General features: G+C 32.7%; 1 protein-coding gene across 1 annotated transcript in view; it reads left to right on the top strand.

Moving 5' to 3' along the window:
* The first annotated feature begins 494 nt into the window (after positions 1 to 494).
* The window catches only part of LOC126750958 (GATA zinc finger domain-containing protein 14), a 17,533-nt gene continuing 1,120 nt past the window's right edge, over positions 495 to 16,907 (top strand). Inside the window, exons 1-4 of the mRNA XM_050460822.1 lie at positions 495 to 1,024; positions 4,316 to 4,406; positions 6,827 to 7,862; positions 15,601 to 16,514. Coding sequence (XP_050316779.1) covers positions 7,751 to 7,862; positions 15,601 to 16,514 — 1,026 coding nt within the window. The 5' untranslated portion in view covers positions 495 to 1,024; positions 4,316 to 4,406; positions 6,827 to 7,750. The remainder of the gene's footprint in view (positions 1,025 to 4,315; positions 4,407 to 6,826; positions 7,863 to 15,600; positions 16,515 to 16,907) is intronic.

The following is a 16,907-nucleotide window of genomic DNA, read 5'->3' as shown; positions in this document are numbered from 1 at the left end:
TTATCTATGTTTAGTTTTTTTCGAACTTTCCTTCTTCTTAAATATTTTTCTATCCATAAATACATATTAGATCATGCAAAAATTTCTCTACTTATTTAATAACATTCAGTATGTATCATAGAAATGACTTCTTGCTTTGGCTTGACTTCTGGTTTTCTTCGCCAAAAACTTCGTTCGTTGCCGGTTTTGTTCAGCTTTAGCATTTTATCCCATCACCGGCACTTGCAGGGAATTTAATGTACACACACAATATAGAAGAATAAAAACCGGTTCACCACCAGCCATAATTTCGCTTTGGCTCTTCAAAACATACACGCATATGCTTTCACATATACGGTGGTAATTTTGCTCAATATCTGTGTGTGAAGCGTATCTCTATGTATCACACTCGTGTAGGGGGGCTATGTATGTATGTAGTGTTATCATTGTGAATGTTTTGTAAATACGACGAGCACTTTGACTACGTTCAGCGAGTGTCGATTTTGAATTTCACAACAGATTCGTGGAGTAAAGCAACTTGACGTGCCGACGGTCTTTTATTCCGTGTGTTATTTAGGTGACTTGGCTAGCTTCGGTGATATTTTGTGTCATTTTCCATATAATAGCTAAAGCCAACGTTTGGTGTTTGCTCAGCAAAAACTGAGTTGTGAAATCTACAGAAAATTGTGTAGATTTAAAGGCGAATAGACGGCACTTTATTGGGTGCACGCCGCCAATAGTGCGCAAGGCTCTAGCGAAAAGCAGTGAAAGCTAAAGAAAAAATTATAAGTGTGGCATAAAGTTATAAATTGAAAAAAAAGAAAAAAAGTCAAGCACAAATCGCGCATAAGTCGCAAATTTTGCAAAAGAAATAACGTAGTAAAGTTTTTCGTATTTGGTGGAATCGTCGGATTTCCGCCGATCTTATAGACATATAAACGTAGTAAAGTAAATTCGGTTGACGTAGTTCCTGCGTCTGCCGAACCGCGTTTTTTCGCGAAAACAACAACAACAACACCCACCGATTGGTTTCTGAACAGTTTATGTAAGTTTCCATTTTAACATATACCAAATAGTATCTAAGACCACATATAGTATATACCTATGTAGGTATATTAGACCATATAAGGTATATACCTAGGTATTTATGTACATTCATAGTATATAGTGAGTAAAAATTTTCAAAAATCTACATATATACAGTAAAAACCCGCTTAAGTGCCGAACCCGCTTAAATATCCACCATTTCGCGCTTAATACTCACTTCGAAAGACTTAAGTGGGTCTTTTAAGCACCCAACCCGCCTAAGAACCTCAAAAACATGGAATTTTTTGTGAGGCATTTAAGCGAGTTTTTCTGTATTGGCCAAAAAAGAGGCGGGCAGCAAGCAATTTGAGGGTTAAGTTATGATAACCGAAAGTACTGTGTTCTCCAGGGTGACAGTTGGACCTTGTATGTTATATAATATAAAGAAAAAATTAATTTTTTTTATCGAAATAATATGATTTAGGGTTATGTTTAGCACATGACTACCATGAGGCTACCGTATGATAGTACTTACATACTTACATACATACATACTTATATCTAATAGTACTCCTATTAGTACTCGAAAGTTCTAATGATCACTCAAATCTAATGGCAAATCTAGCGTTGGTGGTTATGAAGGCTGAATTTTATAGAAAAGCTATAAGAACATTTGGTAAACTAACGGTTATAAACTACATAGTATTAGCGTACAGAATCAATTTTCGGAAACAGTTTTAATGAAGTTAAACTATGAAAATAACTTCAGCACTTACAATCAACTTTAAGAATCAAGTAAATTATACATAGATACATAAGTATGTATGTACATATGTATGTATGTAAGTATGTATTACCAGCGAGATTTTTAAGCATTTTAACCTTATAAGAAGAGTGACATCATGCCTTAAGTAGAGTCAAGCTGCACACATACATATGTAAATATGTATGTAAGTTAGTAACTACATACTTATGTACTTATGTACGCATGCAGTTAAGCTTAGTATCATCGTTACTTTCCAAAATAAAATATTTGGACAACAAGAGCAGCGTTGTGTTGGCACAAATCCATACATTTACTACTTACATACTTATGTAAGTATGCCTATACTTTATGACTTACTTATAACCAAGTACCTTGGACTTAAAGTGGTGTTTTTCCACACCTTCCCGCTTGCTTCCAACCCTAGGTCAACACCTACTGTAAGTGTACGCAACTAAAACGTAAGCAAACGTTTGCTGGTCTCACCAATTTTTCTTGGAATTGCCATTACCACTTGCCATACATACACACATACATATGTACATATAATTATTTATTTGTATCTGCTCATACCATACATATGCTGCCTACACGCATGCAATGAACTTGCGCTTTACTCTTTCGATGAGTAATATCAGCAACAAATGGCCATGTCGTGCCATGCACGAACATGCACAATCTTGCTTCGATCATTGTTGTTATACAGAAAGCCAAACGAAAGCTCGACATCAACTCTTTGCCCTCCCAGGGGGCGTTGGGGGACAAGCATACATAGTATGTATGTATGTATGTATGTATGCCTGTTCGTACATAGCGAGCTTTTTCTGACGCAAATGGAGTGCTGTTTGTCGTTTGTACATTGAAACGCAAAACAAGTAAACACCTATAATTCCTGGAACTGATAAAGATATTTATTTGTCTGCTTGTAATTGAAATTTTTTACAATACCATTTTATCTAACGTACATATGTACATACTTATACTTATACTTATGTACATACAATGTGAGTCGAATGGTGCCTGCAATCAACACGACCCATACAAATTGCTTCGTGTCAATGCGAACACCAATAAACACTTGTACGTTTACTACTTTTGTTTGTATTGTCTGGTGTGTGTTTATTTATTTAGTTGTGTGCGTCAAAAAAGCACACACTTCAGTTTCCAGCTTTCGGCCGATTGTTGTGAAATTCATTTTTGCTGAAGCAGTGAAAACTTTTGCCAACAAACGAGTACGTTGGCCGCGCCGCCATCACCTATAACTACATTTGTATACACACACACTCATACGCACTTACTACGGTAATTAGGTGGGGATTTTTCTGCTCACTTTAGTTCGTTTTTTATTATTTTTTTTGGTAGGCTACTAATTATCTGATTGCTTTTATAAGCACGTACATATTTATATGTACAAATAATTATAGTTTATATGTATGGATGTATGCACATAAGTATGTATGTATGTATGTATATATTGAAGCACGTCAGTCCACTCGCTGACAGATGTTATCAAATAGTTTAATATTTGTTCTAAGCGTTATATAAATCCCCAACTGTGCGAACTGAAGCACATGCACACAAACACACTTTCATATACATATACATATACACATGTACAAATGTATGTTTGCATGTAATTATCAAAATTGAAAGTCACGACATCATCGTATTTATACAGGTACATATGTACATACATATGTACATATGTATGTATACATGTGAATTGTATTTCAAAATAATAAATGCGCATGCAGGCGGCAATTAGTCCAACACAACAACAACATTAGTTTAGATAATTTTGATGGAAAACACGCGCTGTACTGCTGCTATCACCACGTATGCAGATATTTTCAATTTTATTGGCTTTTGTAATAATATATGTACATATGTATGTACATAGTATGTATGTAGATCCACTTAGATTTTTGCAAATGGCGAACGCCATTTTGTAAGCTAACGGTTTTGTGACCATGTATTAGCATATACATATGTATGTATGTATGTATATGTACATATTTAGCTATACTTACATATGTACATATGTATGTATTTTCGAAAAAATATCTATTTATGGCTTCATTAGAAGGCTAATATGACATTCAGCTATAGCCTAAATTAATGATAATAATATATTATATAATAATATCAAAATAACGCAACATCACTTTCCATAAGTTTAGGGGCGAAGAAAAAACGAGTTAATAGAAACCACTAATATTGAAACAAAATTTTAGTTTTAGTTTTATATTGGTTATATCTATTTTTTATGCTACATATATGTACATACATATGTATGTATGTAATATAAGGTAGTGAATCGTAGCAATAAAACATATCAATTTCGATTTTTCCATATGCATACATACTTATGTACATATGTATGCAGGCATGTCTTCAATAGTCTTGAAAATTTTAAGTAATTTATGATTATTTCGCTCATTAACTACAACATTTTTTCACTTTTAATTAAAAAGTTGTATAACATAAGTATCATTCAAAATAAAGCATTATAAATAATCATGTTGTTATTCTCTCTTCTCTTTGCAGTCTGAAGGGAAACTACATCTAAGGCTCTATTCAGAGACCGTTTAGAGGTTCCCCTACAATTTCTTTATTTCTTTATAACAGAGAGTTAAAAGTAAGTAAACCGAGTTAAATAATAAATATTATCATAAATATTCCATATGCCATATACAAGCTTAAACGAATGCCTATTTATGAATAATTAAAGATTATACTTAAAAATGTAAAAAAAAAATACTTATGAATTTGAATATTTATATTTAATAAAAAACGAAGCAGTAAAAATGTTTCTGCACTTTGGAAGTCATAAACAAATACATACATTTTAAATGACACTGTACTGTTACAAATGCGTCATAAGTATCAAATACTTAAACCTAATTCCAAACTAAAAAAGATTCGTTCTAAATCTATAAACAGTTCTGTTAGTTAATAAACACACGAACATGAGATGATTGCCTTCTCTGGATTGTTATCAGTATTGGCTAGAAACTGTTCATTTTTATTAACAGAAAATTCAAATTTTCATATACACACTACATTTAACAAAAAAAAACATATTTCATTTTTATAAAAACAATTTAAACTCATGCATATCCTAACGTAACGTAACTTAAAATGCAAAATAACGTAATATCACTTTTCATAAGTTCACAAGTGAAGGATAAAATGTAAAAAAAAATTGTGTTGGTTACAAACTGGTTATATATTGGATATTGTTTTGGTTATACTTATGTATATTGGATATATACAGCGGAAGCTCAAAAGTTTATGATATACTTACATATAAGTACATATGTACACACTACATCTAATACGTATGATAATATTATGAAGCGAATCGTAAGCAATAAAAAACCCAACTTCGAATTTTTGATGATACGTTGTTTTGTATTTTAATTGACGATATACACTATTTAAATTTTTACTATATATTATTAATACGTGGATAAAAAATATAATAAAAATTGAAGCAGACTTTATTAACAATTATTATATATTAGGAGACTGAAAAATATGGAGACTGTTTGAAATTTAGCTCTCCCGACCAATGGAGATTATTTCTTTAACTAACGGAAAATGAAGTTTTGAAACCTGGTTAATAATAATAACCTCGATAATGAATATAAAAAGTATATATTTAAATTATTGTATGTTGATTTTCTATATATAGTGTAAAGCGCTTTTTGTTAAAAAAAAATAACTCAAAAGTACTCAAATTTTTCTTGAAATTTAAAATTTATGTTTTCTTTCTGGAAACTCGTATTTGGGGACTTTAAACTTTGAAATTTATATGTCAATTCTAAAAATTAAAAAAAAAAGAAATCTACTTATATGCAATTGAACTTCCTTAACTCGCATCACCATAATAAAGAACTATTTCGAGTTAGAGAGACTTCGAGTTATGGAAGAAAATTTGGAAGAAAGTTGACTTTTATTGCCAAGTCAAGGGTTCAAGTTATGGAAGTTCAAATTAATTTTCATTTGAGTGTCTTAACACACTTCATTATTTACGAAAAATATTAATATCTATGCCTTCAATGCAGTCATTTATAATGTTATCAAACAACTTGTTGCTGTTCCTAAAAAAATTTTGAACAAAATAATTATTTTATACAAAAGTATTGCATTTTTTCTTCAAATATAAAATAAATGTTTTGTTTCAAGAAAAGCCTTTCTTAAAGACTTTTAATTATGATAATCTGATATAAAATAAATAATAAAATATAGTAAAATAAAAATCTAAAAATTAAAGAAAATATACATATATATATTTCTATTAAATAAAACCCTTTTATGAAAAATAGTAGTATATATGTATGCTTTTAAAGTAATTTTTTATACCGTTAGCCAACATTTTGTTGAAAAGAGCGCTTTTCCTAAAAATTGATATGACCGTACATACATAAAACAGAAACCAAAAAAAAATTTTTGGTATCGTAAAGCTTGAAAAATTTTAGTTAGTCCGAATTTTAAGTATTTTTGAAAAAAATTTACAACAAAAATATGTATTTTTATAATGACTATCATTATAATATCCGACAAATTCTGCTTTATTTATTTTACATATCCATGTATATATGTATGTATTACAGCTGTATATAGTATACACATACTCACACCAGTCCCTTTGTTCCATACTTCATCGTATGCCATGTTCATCGTATGGAATGAATATGTTTATGAAACATTATGTTTTGTTTTACTCTGTTCGCATTTTCGAATTTTTATTAATACTATTTTTCTCTTTTATCTATTTTTCTTCCACATCGAATTTGCGTTCGCTCCACTCATATGAAATATAATAAAAACTCTCTGTCGAAACTTGGTGTTAATTTGCGCACACAAAAACAAAAAAAAAAAACAAAAAACTGAATCCCAACGATACAATTTATGCACATGGATAATCCACTGATGAATGAAATTTTTTTTAAATGAAAAATTTGAAAACTAAAAAATCTAATTGAAAATTTGTTGCCGATCTTTGTTGTTGCTACTATTATTATAACCTCAACGAAAAAAAAAAATAAATAGCCCTGTTCAAAATGGCATCATTCAACGCCGCCCAGTCTAGCCAAACACGGCCCACAAGCGAATCCAACAACAACAACTGCAACAACCAGAAGAACATTTGTACTACCGAGGACAACAACCAGAGCAACGGCATTACCAAGCAGGATTACGAATACGTCAAATTCAAACAAGATAATATTGATCCGGGAGCAACAACAACAACAACAACAACAGCAACAACCAACATTAGTGCAAACGAATTTGTGTTCCCTGAACGAGACAGAGGATCACCAAACCATAGCGATACAATTGAAGCCATCGCAAAGATTATTGGTGATAACTTCAGCGCCCACTACTGGCCAAACGAAAATCTATCAAGTTCGCAAGCAAACGCCACAGTTGCAACAGTCGCAACTGTCGCCACAAACGCAACAGCAAAGACAAAGGAAGAGTATAAGCTTACAACAGCTGCAAAGAGCACGCTTAATAGCAAAGCAAAACAGAATAGCATCGGCGAGTGCCTCAGCAATCAGGGTACCCTTTTTACCAGGCTCGCCATCAACGCTGCCTATACTGAAACAGAGTTCGCCAATAAGGAAAAACTCAAACTTGCTGGCCTCAACGTCCCCGACATTGATAGGAGATCCAATAGCAAGCAATCCAAATACGATTACGCAATTAACGCAAACGCAAAGGCAAACGCCAGCGGTGAATACGTTGACCGACACCGTCTACTATACGACTGTGTTGGATTCAACCAATCTGACCCAGGTTCAGGAGCAAAACAAGAATTCGGAGATAATATTGACACACTCCGACAATATTATAGACAATTATACGAATTTGTGTGCGTCGTCACAGCAACAGCAACAACAGCAACAATCGTCGCATTCATCTGTGCAATTTACGCAAACGCAAACGCAACCACCAAGAACACTGGCCGCCATGGCTGGGATTCAGTTGACAGGTGCCGACGAGCACATGTCGCCCGCGTTCATGAGTGGAGCAACGCCTACTGCTACAGTTGAAGAGATAAATGTTCCGGTATTCATAGATGGTGAGTACTGTGTTTGTGTGATGTTTATGACGATGTTAACCGTGTACGCATACCGATATGAACCGTTGCAAGTGCAAATCAAAAGTATACATATACATATTTTATATGCAAAAAGCAAATGAGTAATCATTTTACCTAGAAACATGCTAACTGGTATTTTCGTAAAAATAAAAACAACCATAACATACATATATACTCATATGTAAATACCATGTGTCAGTGTGTAGGTATGTAATGACTCGCCCGGTTCAGTGGCATGGTTGGTGGCCAAAACGTCTGTGCCCAGCCGAGCTGGCGCTGCGGCGTTGACTTCACCGACCCATATGCCGATTTAGGTGGTACGCGATGTTAGAGCACAGTGCAATGACCCAGGAAGAAAACCTTGGAACAGTGTCGGCGCAAGAGAAGTAAGTGCGGAGGCGCAGAGAAGAGCAGTACGACACCGACTACAAGTTGGTTGTTGTCTAATTAGCAGAAATTTGTTTTTTTTATTAATTTTATCATAATTATTATTATATACATATTTTTTGCGCCATTAGAATTGTATGCAAATCTTTACATACATATATGTACATACATATGTATGTACTTACTAATCATCGAAGTGTGATTTATATGTACTTATGTATGTTCCAAAAAAAATATTTAAAAAATCACTTTTCCAAAAAATGTTTAGCGACGTTTTCTCAATGTCTGGGTAGCAGCCATCTGTCAGTTAAGTTCTGGTTAACTTAACCAAGACTCCATTTTCAGTTAAGAACATTTTTTTTAACCAGAATTTAACTGACAACTGACATTGATAAAACGGCCCTTAGTGGTCTGTTGGTAATATTTATCTCGAATAAATATTATTGGAAGGACATACATGACTATAAAGAGAAACTAATTTAAAAAAATGCTCTTCTTTGTCGGTGTTTTTTCGATAAAAATAAGGTATATTAAATTAGCTTATCCAGCAATTATACTTGTAACTTAAATCTTGTTAAACAACCACTTTAAAGTATGAGTTTATACTTTTGGGTATTGGTTGCCATTGGTGGTCTAATGATGCCCCAAGGAAGACCCCCTGTGGTCCAGCGCTCATGTGCATGTCGTTTCAAATAACCAAAATTAAAAAGTAAAATCAAAAGATCTTCCATTTTAATATTTTAGACGCAAAAAAGGTACTCGAAAATTTCGATTAATGTCAAAAATCTACGACAATTTCAAGTTTTAGAGTTTATTTCTTCAGTTTGTGGGGAAAACAATACAAATATTAGGAAATAAACTTTCATGTCAACAAACAACAACAAAATAACACTGCGTAGTTAGTGAAAATACCTTGTTTTTGCAAAAAAAAAAGGGAAATTCAAGTTCAAGTAAAAACTGGGAGTGCTTGGCTGGGATGTTTTAATGCACCCACCATATAGCCCTAACCTCCCACCTTCGGACTACCATTTGTTTCGGTCAATGCAGAACTTTCTTAATGGAGTAAAGTTGGTTTTGCTTGAGAAGGCTGTGAAAATTACTTGTCGCAGTTTTTCGCCGAGAAACCAAAAAAGTTTTACACTGATGGAATAATGTCTCTAGCGGAAAAATGGCAAAAGTAGCCAACCAAAATGATACATATGTATGTATGTATTTTGTTCATTAAAGTTGGTTATAAATATACACACATACATATGTATGTATGTATGCACAAAAAAAATAAATTGAAGTTATATGAGAAATACGAAAAGACTTTTTCGACTACCCAATATGTTATATTATATGTACATATGTATATATATTAATTTTTAAAGTAAATACTGTAAATATGCATACAAACAAACATACATACATATGTATGTACATGTAAGTATGTACATAAAAAGCGACGAATGGCTCGGCAAGTTTTTAGTTTATCTATTTGGTACTTTATATAATCTAATACATACATAAACATATTTAAAAAGCCAAATCTACACACATCTGTATGTAATTGTGGATTTCAATCTAATGTTTTAGTGACAATGATCACGTTCTCCATCACTTCACCACTCTATTTCGCGCTCCACCTGTTTAATCGATTTTAGTCACATGTGCAACAGATGACTCATGGCCTTTGTCTATCGTGCACCGATGGACCAATTAAAAGTACACAAAAACTGTCTACAGTAGGCACAAACGCGCATTTGTGTGCATATCCTATCATATAAGTATGTATCTACTCTTCTTCGTACAGACTTACATATGTACATATGTATCTACTTGCATGCCTATATTTGTATATTGGTTATTTTCAATACTGCACCTGCAATCAGCTAAAATATTGTCAGTCAACTGCTTAAAAATAGATTACATTTTGTTTGCATAATAACCGTCTCACTCGTTACGAGTGTTATGACGTGTCGTATACGTATTTACACGAAGCTCATACGCCTAGTAGAGCGGCATATCAACGAAAATTTTTGTAGGCACATGTATGTAAGTACGTATGTACATACATACATACATGCACAAACAAACTAAAATATGTACATATGTACATACATACATATGTGCGCAAATTATTAAAAATATAAATTAATATACATACAAACATATATTCATACAAACTAAAGTTTACTATTTACTACAAAAATGACTTTGGCAAAATTTCTACAAAACTAAAATACTGAAAAGAAACTAATTCATAAAAATTAATTTTTTATCGAAATTTCAAGTACTTCCATAAATACATAAATATAATTCCCTACATACATAAATATTTCAAGTATTAACATACATATATACAACAAATATTTTCTAACACATGTATGTAAGTACTTCACGTATTTACTAGTATTCACTCATATTAAGTTAAAAAAAGCCGCAATAATTCTTACAATGACAATGAAATCGAATCTAACCTCAAAATTTTGCAAATCCCTTCTTGTGAAATTCACTTACCCTTTAAACACCTTCGCTCCCGTTTCACCTCAACACATGTTCATGCTCTGCTCTCGTTTTTGGATAACAAAAATACAAGCCGAAAGACGAGCTGTTGGTAATCGCCTTCATTCACGCATACCTATGTATAAAAAAATATACTTCTCTTTCCTATGTGCGTGTTTACTTCCCCATTTAGGGAGACCATGAGTGCTTTCAACTCTTAATTAATTACATTTGTATATATGTATGTATGTAGTTATTGTCTTTGTCTTTTGATATGTTAACATGAAGTGAGTCCAGACCATGATCAGCTAAGAGTTATTGCTGTTTCACACTAACAACTAAGAATGTAGGTCAGTAAAAACGGAAGAGAACTACAACCGAAAGAGCCAAGTATAGCCCCAATAACGTTAACAGACTACCCCAACTCTAAAGTTTACTGAGTATTTTTTGTTTGCTAGACTTTTTTACTTGACTTTTGTTTAAATTTTGTTTTTGATATCTAAAAATTGTATTTAAAACCAGTCCGATTTCTTAGAATTTTAAAGTAGACGGCAGATGAAAAATCTAACGGATTTAAAAATATCTAATCTATATTTAAATACATGTATGTATGTATGTACGTATGTACATGCATATTTATGTACACCATTTTATATTTTCCAAGAATTGCCCCTCGAAAAATTCGCCTTTTTTCCGCAAACCGCCATTTTGTAGTAAACACTTGTGTACTCGCAAAATGCATTAAGAACAAGATGGCTTAAACGGATGCTAATTTTCCGCCATTTTATGTGCCCACAGAAACACATATTTTGCAACTCAAAACTTAGGCAGCGAGGATGAGCATCTTAATACATACATACATACATATATAATATTTATGTGCAAACGTTCATATATTTTATATAAAATGTAACACAACATCATCAAGAAAATTGTTCGCATTATTTTTAAAAGTCCCACGTTTGTATTATTCATACACACACAAAATTCTTTCATAGATATTTCATAACTAACGCCGATCAATAGACACAAATATTGCCCCTGATAAAAATGCAACAGATAGCTGTGAGCCAAAATTACGCTTCCCCAACTGCCTACCCCTTTCCGAGTGCTGTTAGCAGCATTGATTTCTCACCACGCTGTTAAGCACGTCACATTTGCTATTTCCTATACACCTCTGCGTACATCTTTTTCACGCCTATTGACAACAATTAGCAATACAATTTAGAAAGGGATGTGAAAAGTAGCTTAACATAATACAACATAACAGTAATTCACTCATAATTTGTGTCCCCTCCAATTGCTGACAATGTCAACAGCTGATAGCGCGGCAAAGAGGCACGACCATTGAACTAAAAACGCAAACAAGCACATAAGTCAATATGTAAATATGTAGGTGTATGTGGATGTTTGCTTGAAAAATCTATTCAAGATCACCACCTGATATTGTACCCACTCGCTCTAAAACACCTCCGTGTTGTTGAAAGGGGCACGAGCAGTGACAGCTATACCAACAACAGCCCCATTTCTCTCGCTCTCTCTCTCTGTCTCTATTTCTCTTAATCTTGCATTCACTATACATTTGGAGCTCTCCCCTTTAAAATTTGCGCGCGCCGGCATGCATTTGTATTGGTAGACCAGCACCATAGCCACGAACGTGTTCATTCTTGTTCGCACGTGAACGATTTCTCCTTACCACTGCTCTGCCAGTCAGCCACTCAGCTTATCGTTGACGTGCACGAATGCCATATATTTGTTTACGATGCTTCACTTGCTGTTCAAAGTTATTTCAACAGCCAAGGAAGTAACATCGTTTGCAGCGGCACACAGCTCAAGGTATTTACACATTCAAATATATTTTGAAATTGGCTGCAACGGGTTACAATATAATAAAATGCAACATTGAAAACATACATAATTTTTATGTATGGTATGTAAAAACATTTTTACATACATACATATGTATGTACATATATTTATATTGTGGCTGGTTGATTCTAAGTTTGACTTATTTTTGTTTTACAGCATGACTTGTGATTTTTTGTGCGTCCGAAATGTTAAATACAAAACAAACATTTGATGTTCAAATGTACAAACATACACACACATACAATAATGTGTGCAGTCTGTTCATGCCTAAATTTTTTTCATATTCTATTAGGTTAGAAATGTTTTTTTTTAGTTCGAAAAGTTTAGAACTTAAAGAAAAAAACTTATAATGCCCCTGATCTGCGTCTTTAGGTTATTTTTTCAGTTAGCCGACATTTCTGACCCTTTCCAATTAATAGAAAAATATTTTAAAAAAATATTTGAAAAATTTCCAAATTGGATTATTTGACAACGAAAGCTACAAAGCAAAATTTAAACATTTTGATTTTTGTGTTTTATGTTACAAGTGACTCAAATTTTTTTTCTTACGTGCATACCATGTACATAACACATTTATTTATTTACATACATACTATGTACATATGTATGCATGTATGGCTTTTGTCTATAAATCAAAAAGAAGATGTTTGTTTCTTTTAAAGAAAGGCTCAAACTAATGCGTTGGATGTAATTAATGTATGTATGTATTTGAAGTTAGATAATATGCAAGCACATAAGTATGTATGTATGTATGTACATTTGCACATACATATGTATGTTTATGCGCAATATAAGTATGTATATTTATATACATACATACATACATACATACTTATACATACATATGTATATGCGTGATATTTGATGTTTCCTACCGGTAAATCGCATGCAATATTTTCAAATAAACCATTTTCCGATACTATTTCGAATATAAATATATACATACATATGTATTTATTTACTTACATATGTATATAACTTTGTTTGCATATTTAAATACATGTAGCACATTAGTTACATACTTATATGTACATAAATACATATGTATGTACATACATACATATGTATGTACTTATGTGCATGTAAGCCACGTAAGTTTTACTTCCCCCAAAGGCCAAACATTATCCAAAGCCATCAGCTGTTGCGCACCTTTTCGCAAACATTTTTACTCCGCATGTTTAAAATCAAAACAAAACATGTTTTAACGTGCTCAACGCACAAACAAGCAATTTTTACACGCACACCTTAACACAAGTCAATTATTCTGGAACAATTTCTGTGTTATGAATGAATTTTCCTAGCAAGAGGCTGGTGGCGATGACTCACGTTTGTACGTGTGCCAGAGAAAGCCCTGAGAACTAGCAGTGTTATTTGCAAAAATTTTGAGAGAGCAACAGCGAAATTGCGTTGAAAAGAGTGTAATAATTAAGAGCAGAAAGAGCAAATCCAAGTGACAATGGCAAGCATGTGCCAAAATGTGCTACACATATTTACCTGTGCATTTGTATATTTTGAAGTGCACGGTCAATAATTTTGCAGTTAAAAACTCTTTGTTTTATTACATATGAACCTTTTAAGTTTTTTTTTTACTAAAAAAAATTTAATTCGATTTTACCAAAAATCAGCACGAAAATCTTAAATAATTATTTTTCGCTTCAACAAGTTGCATTTTGTTGCTGTCAATTTCACAACAAAAGTCTACATCTATGTGTGCGTAGGAGAGTTGCATTGCAAAAACTGCACTCTCCGCAATAAGAAAGAGCGACCTTGTATAAGAGAGTGATAACAAGAGCATGTATTTGCCGGTTATTTTTTATGCATGTATGTATGTATGCGTTCTCTGCAAGTTACGATCGAACACCCACAAATGACTTTGCTGCCCATTGCCTAGCTTTATTAAGTGCCATACTCTTCTATTGAACGGATTGTAATTGAATTTCTTATAAAGGTGCGCTTAAAATTATGCTGCAATTTTTCTGAATTACTTGTGTGATTTAAAAATCTTTAATTATGTTTGAAAAGAAAAATAATTTAGAAAAATATTTATTCTAAAATTAAAAAAAACTGTTTTTTAATACTTGGCGATAAATTTTCTTGTCTAATCAAATGTGTGTGCGTGTTCTCCAAACAAGCCAGCATTGAAAAATTACAATTTAACTACAAATTTGTAACAAAAAATATATGGTTTTAAATAAAATAATTTAATTTAAGAAAGTGACCAATTTAATTTAAGAACTAACCGAAGAGTCAAATGCAAATAGTGTAGCAATAATTTTTTCATTAACCTACCTCGAACATTAAACATCAGAATTGAATTATTCGTAAAAAAAAAATTATTTTTAATAAAATAATTGCTTTAAAAAAGTGAGCTGAATAAAAAGTCAAATGTAAATATGTATATTTGCGCTTTTACTTCATCTACTTCTAACATTAATCTAATTTAGGAACAGAAAACTATTTTTTGTTATTTAGGAATTTGAAAAATAGATAGCTACGTGGCAAACGCAAGCTGGAATCAGTACCTTGGCTTACGAGAGGATTATAGTTTCTTGTGCGCAATTTCAAAAATATATATTTTTTTAATTTCGAACTTGGTTTTCTTAAAGCAACAATGCACCTAAATAAACTACGTACCTAAAAGGTACATAAGTACATAAATATGTATATACTTGTATTATACATTTAAATGTATATTTGTGTATATACACATACATATGTATATATGTACATATGTATATGTGGTCCATTTTCACAGAATTAAAGATTTTATTATTTTTTTTATTTATACATACATATGTAATGTTTCAATATGTATTATACAGGATTTTGCTATATACATATGTACATCGGTCAGTCGGTTGTCATGTCAGTGTGTGCGTACACAAAATAATAAAATAATGTAAATAAATATTGGCTGCAAATATTATCCATAACTAACGCTTAAATTATCTTATCTCCCATAAAATTTATATAGAATATCTACAGCAGCCAGCGGCTACGCATACTGAAGCAGCAACCAATATCAACAACTACAGCCAAATCAGCAGCAATAGCAGCAGCAGCAGCAGCAGCAGCAGCAATATTTGCCATAGCATCAGTAGCGGCAACGGCAGCAACGCCAACAACAATATCATAAACGGCAACGGATTTGTAGATTTTGAATTTGACATTGATATGTTTCTGGACGGCAGTGACGCAGAAACTTATAACAACAACCACAGCAACAATAACAACAAAAATAACAACTCTAGTACCACCAGCATGAGTAACAATACTTTGAACAACAACGGCATCGACATGGCCGACATCGATGACACCTTTTTAAGCTGCATTAATAATACAAACAACAACAACTATATTATTAATAATAATAGCAACGCCAATAATAATCAGTGGCAACAACCCATTAACATTAAATATGAGAATTCCGAAAATTTATCAGAATTCGATTTGAGCAATGATCTCTTACTGAGCACGGATATTTCGACAGCTATCGATGATTTTATGCCAGAGTTTTTCGAATGCAGTGAGCAGGCGATCAATATCAATGGTTTGGATTTCGGCAATCTGTTGAACAATTCACAGGATCCAATGTTGCCTTGCACCAGCAGCACACCGAGCAACAGCCAACAATTGTCCGTCAATCGTTTGGAGCCCATAGTTCCGAAAATCGAGGAACACGACGAAGTACCATGTGACGATGATAACATGCTCGTAGAAATAGAGGATATGGATATAGCAACACCAATCATAATACCGTCATTATCATCACTGCCATCAAATAGTAGTCGTATGCAACAAAAGCGTTTAAAATTGCATCTACCATCTGCGCATATAGCAGATCCACTCTCAACACCTACCGTACTCGGTGGTATTGTGGATCTACAGGTACGTTCGTTGTTATTATCTACTTTTCGTTTTTTTTTTGTATAATATGTTCGTGTTTCATTTGGTTTCCTTGTTCAATACGAACACCGATCGACTGACTTGAGAGTTTTCAGCTTGCCATTACGGATTGCGTCATGCTTTTCGCTTAGTGACCGTGTCATATTGGCTAACTCGGTTAGTAGCTTGCGATTGCTTACTGTGCGCAGAAGATTAATTTCACAATAGGCGTTCACGAGTGCATTACTTAGCAACTTCTTTTTATTATAATTCGGAATCTCATTTATTAAATGTAATATGGTATATTAGATTTTTTTACTTTTAATATTTGATAATATTTTTTTTTTAGTTTTATTAAGGGGCACATTTTTTTTTTAATTTCGAAATTTTTTTTTT

Source organism: Bactrocera neohumeralis, chromosome 2, assembly GCF_024586455.1.
Source record: "Bactrocera neohumeralis isolate Rockhampton chromosome 2, APGP_CSIRO_Bneo_wtdbg2-racon-allhic-juicebox.fasta_v2, whole genome shotgun sequence".
In the NCBI taxonomy this organism is placed as follows: domain Eukaryota; kingdom Metazoa; phylum Arthropoda; class Insecta; order Diptera; family Tephritidae; genus Bactrocera; species Bactrocera neohumeralis.
Note: the sequence above shows the minus strand (reverse complement) of the source record. Positions and strands in the feature narration are given on the sequence as shown.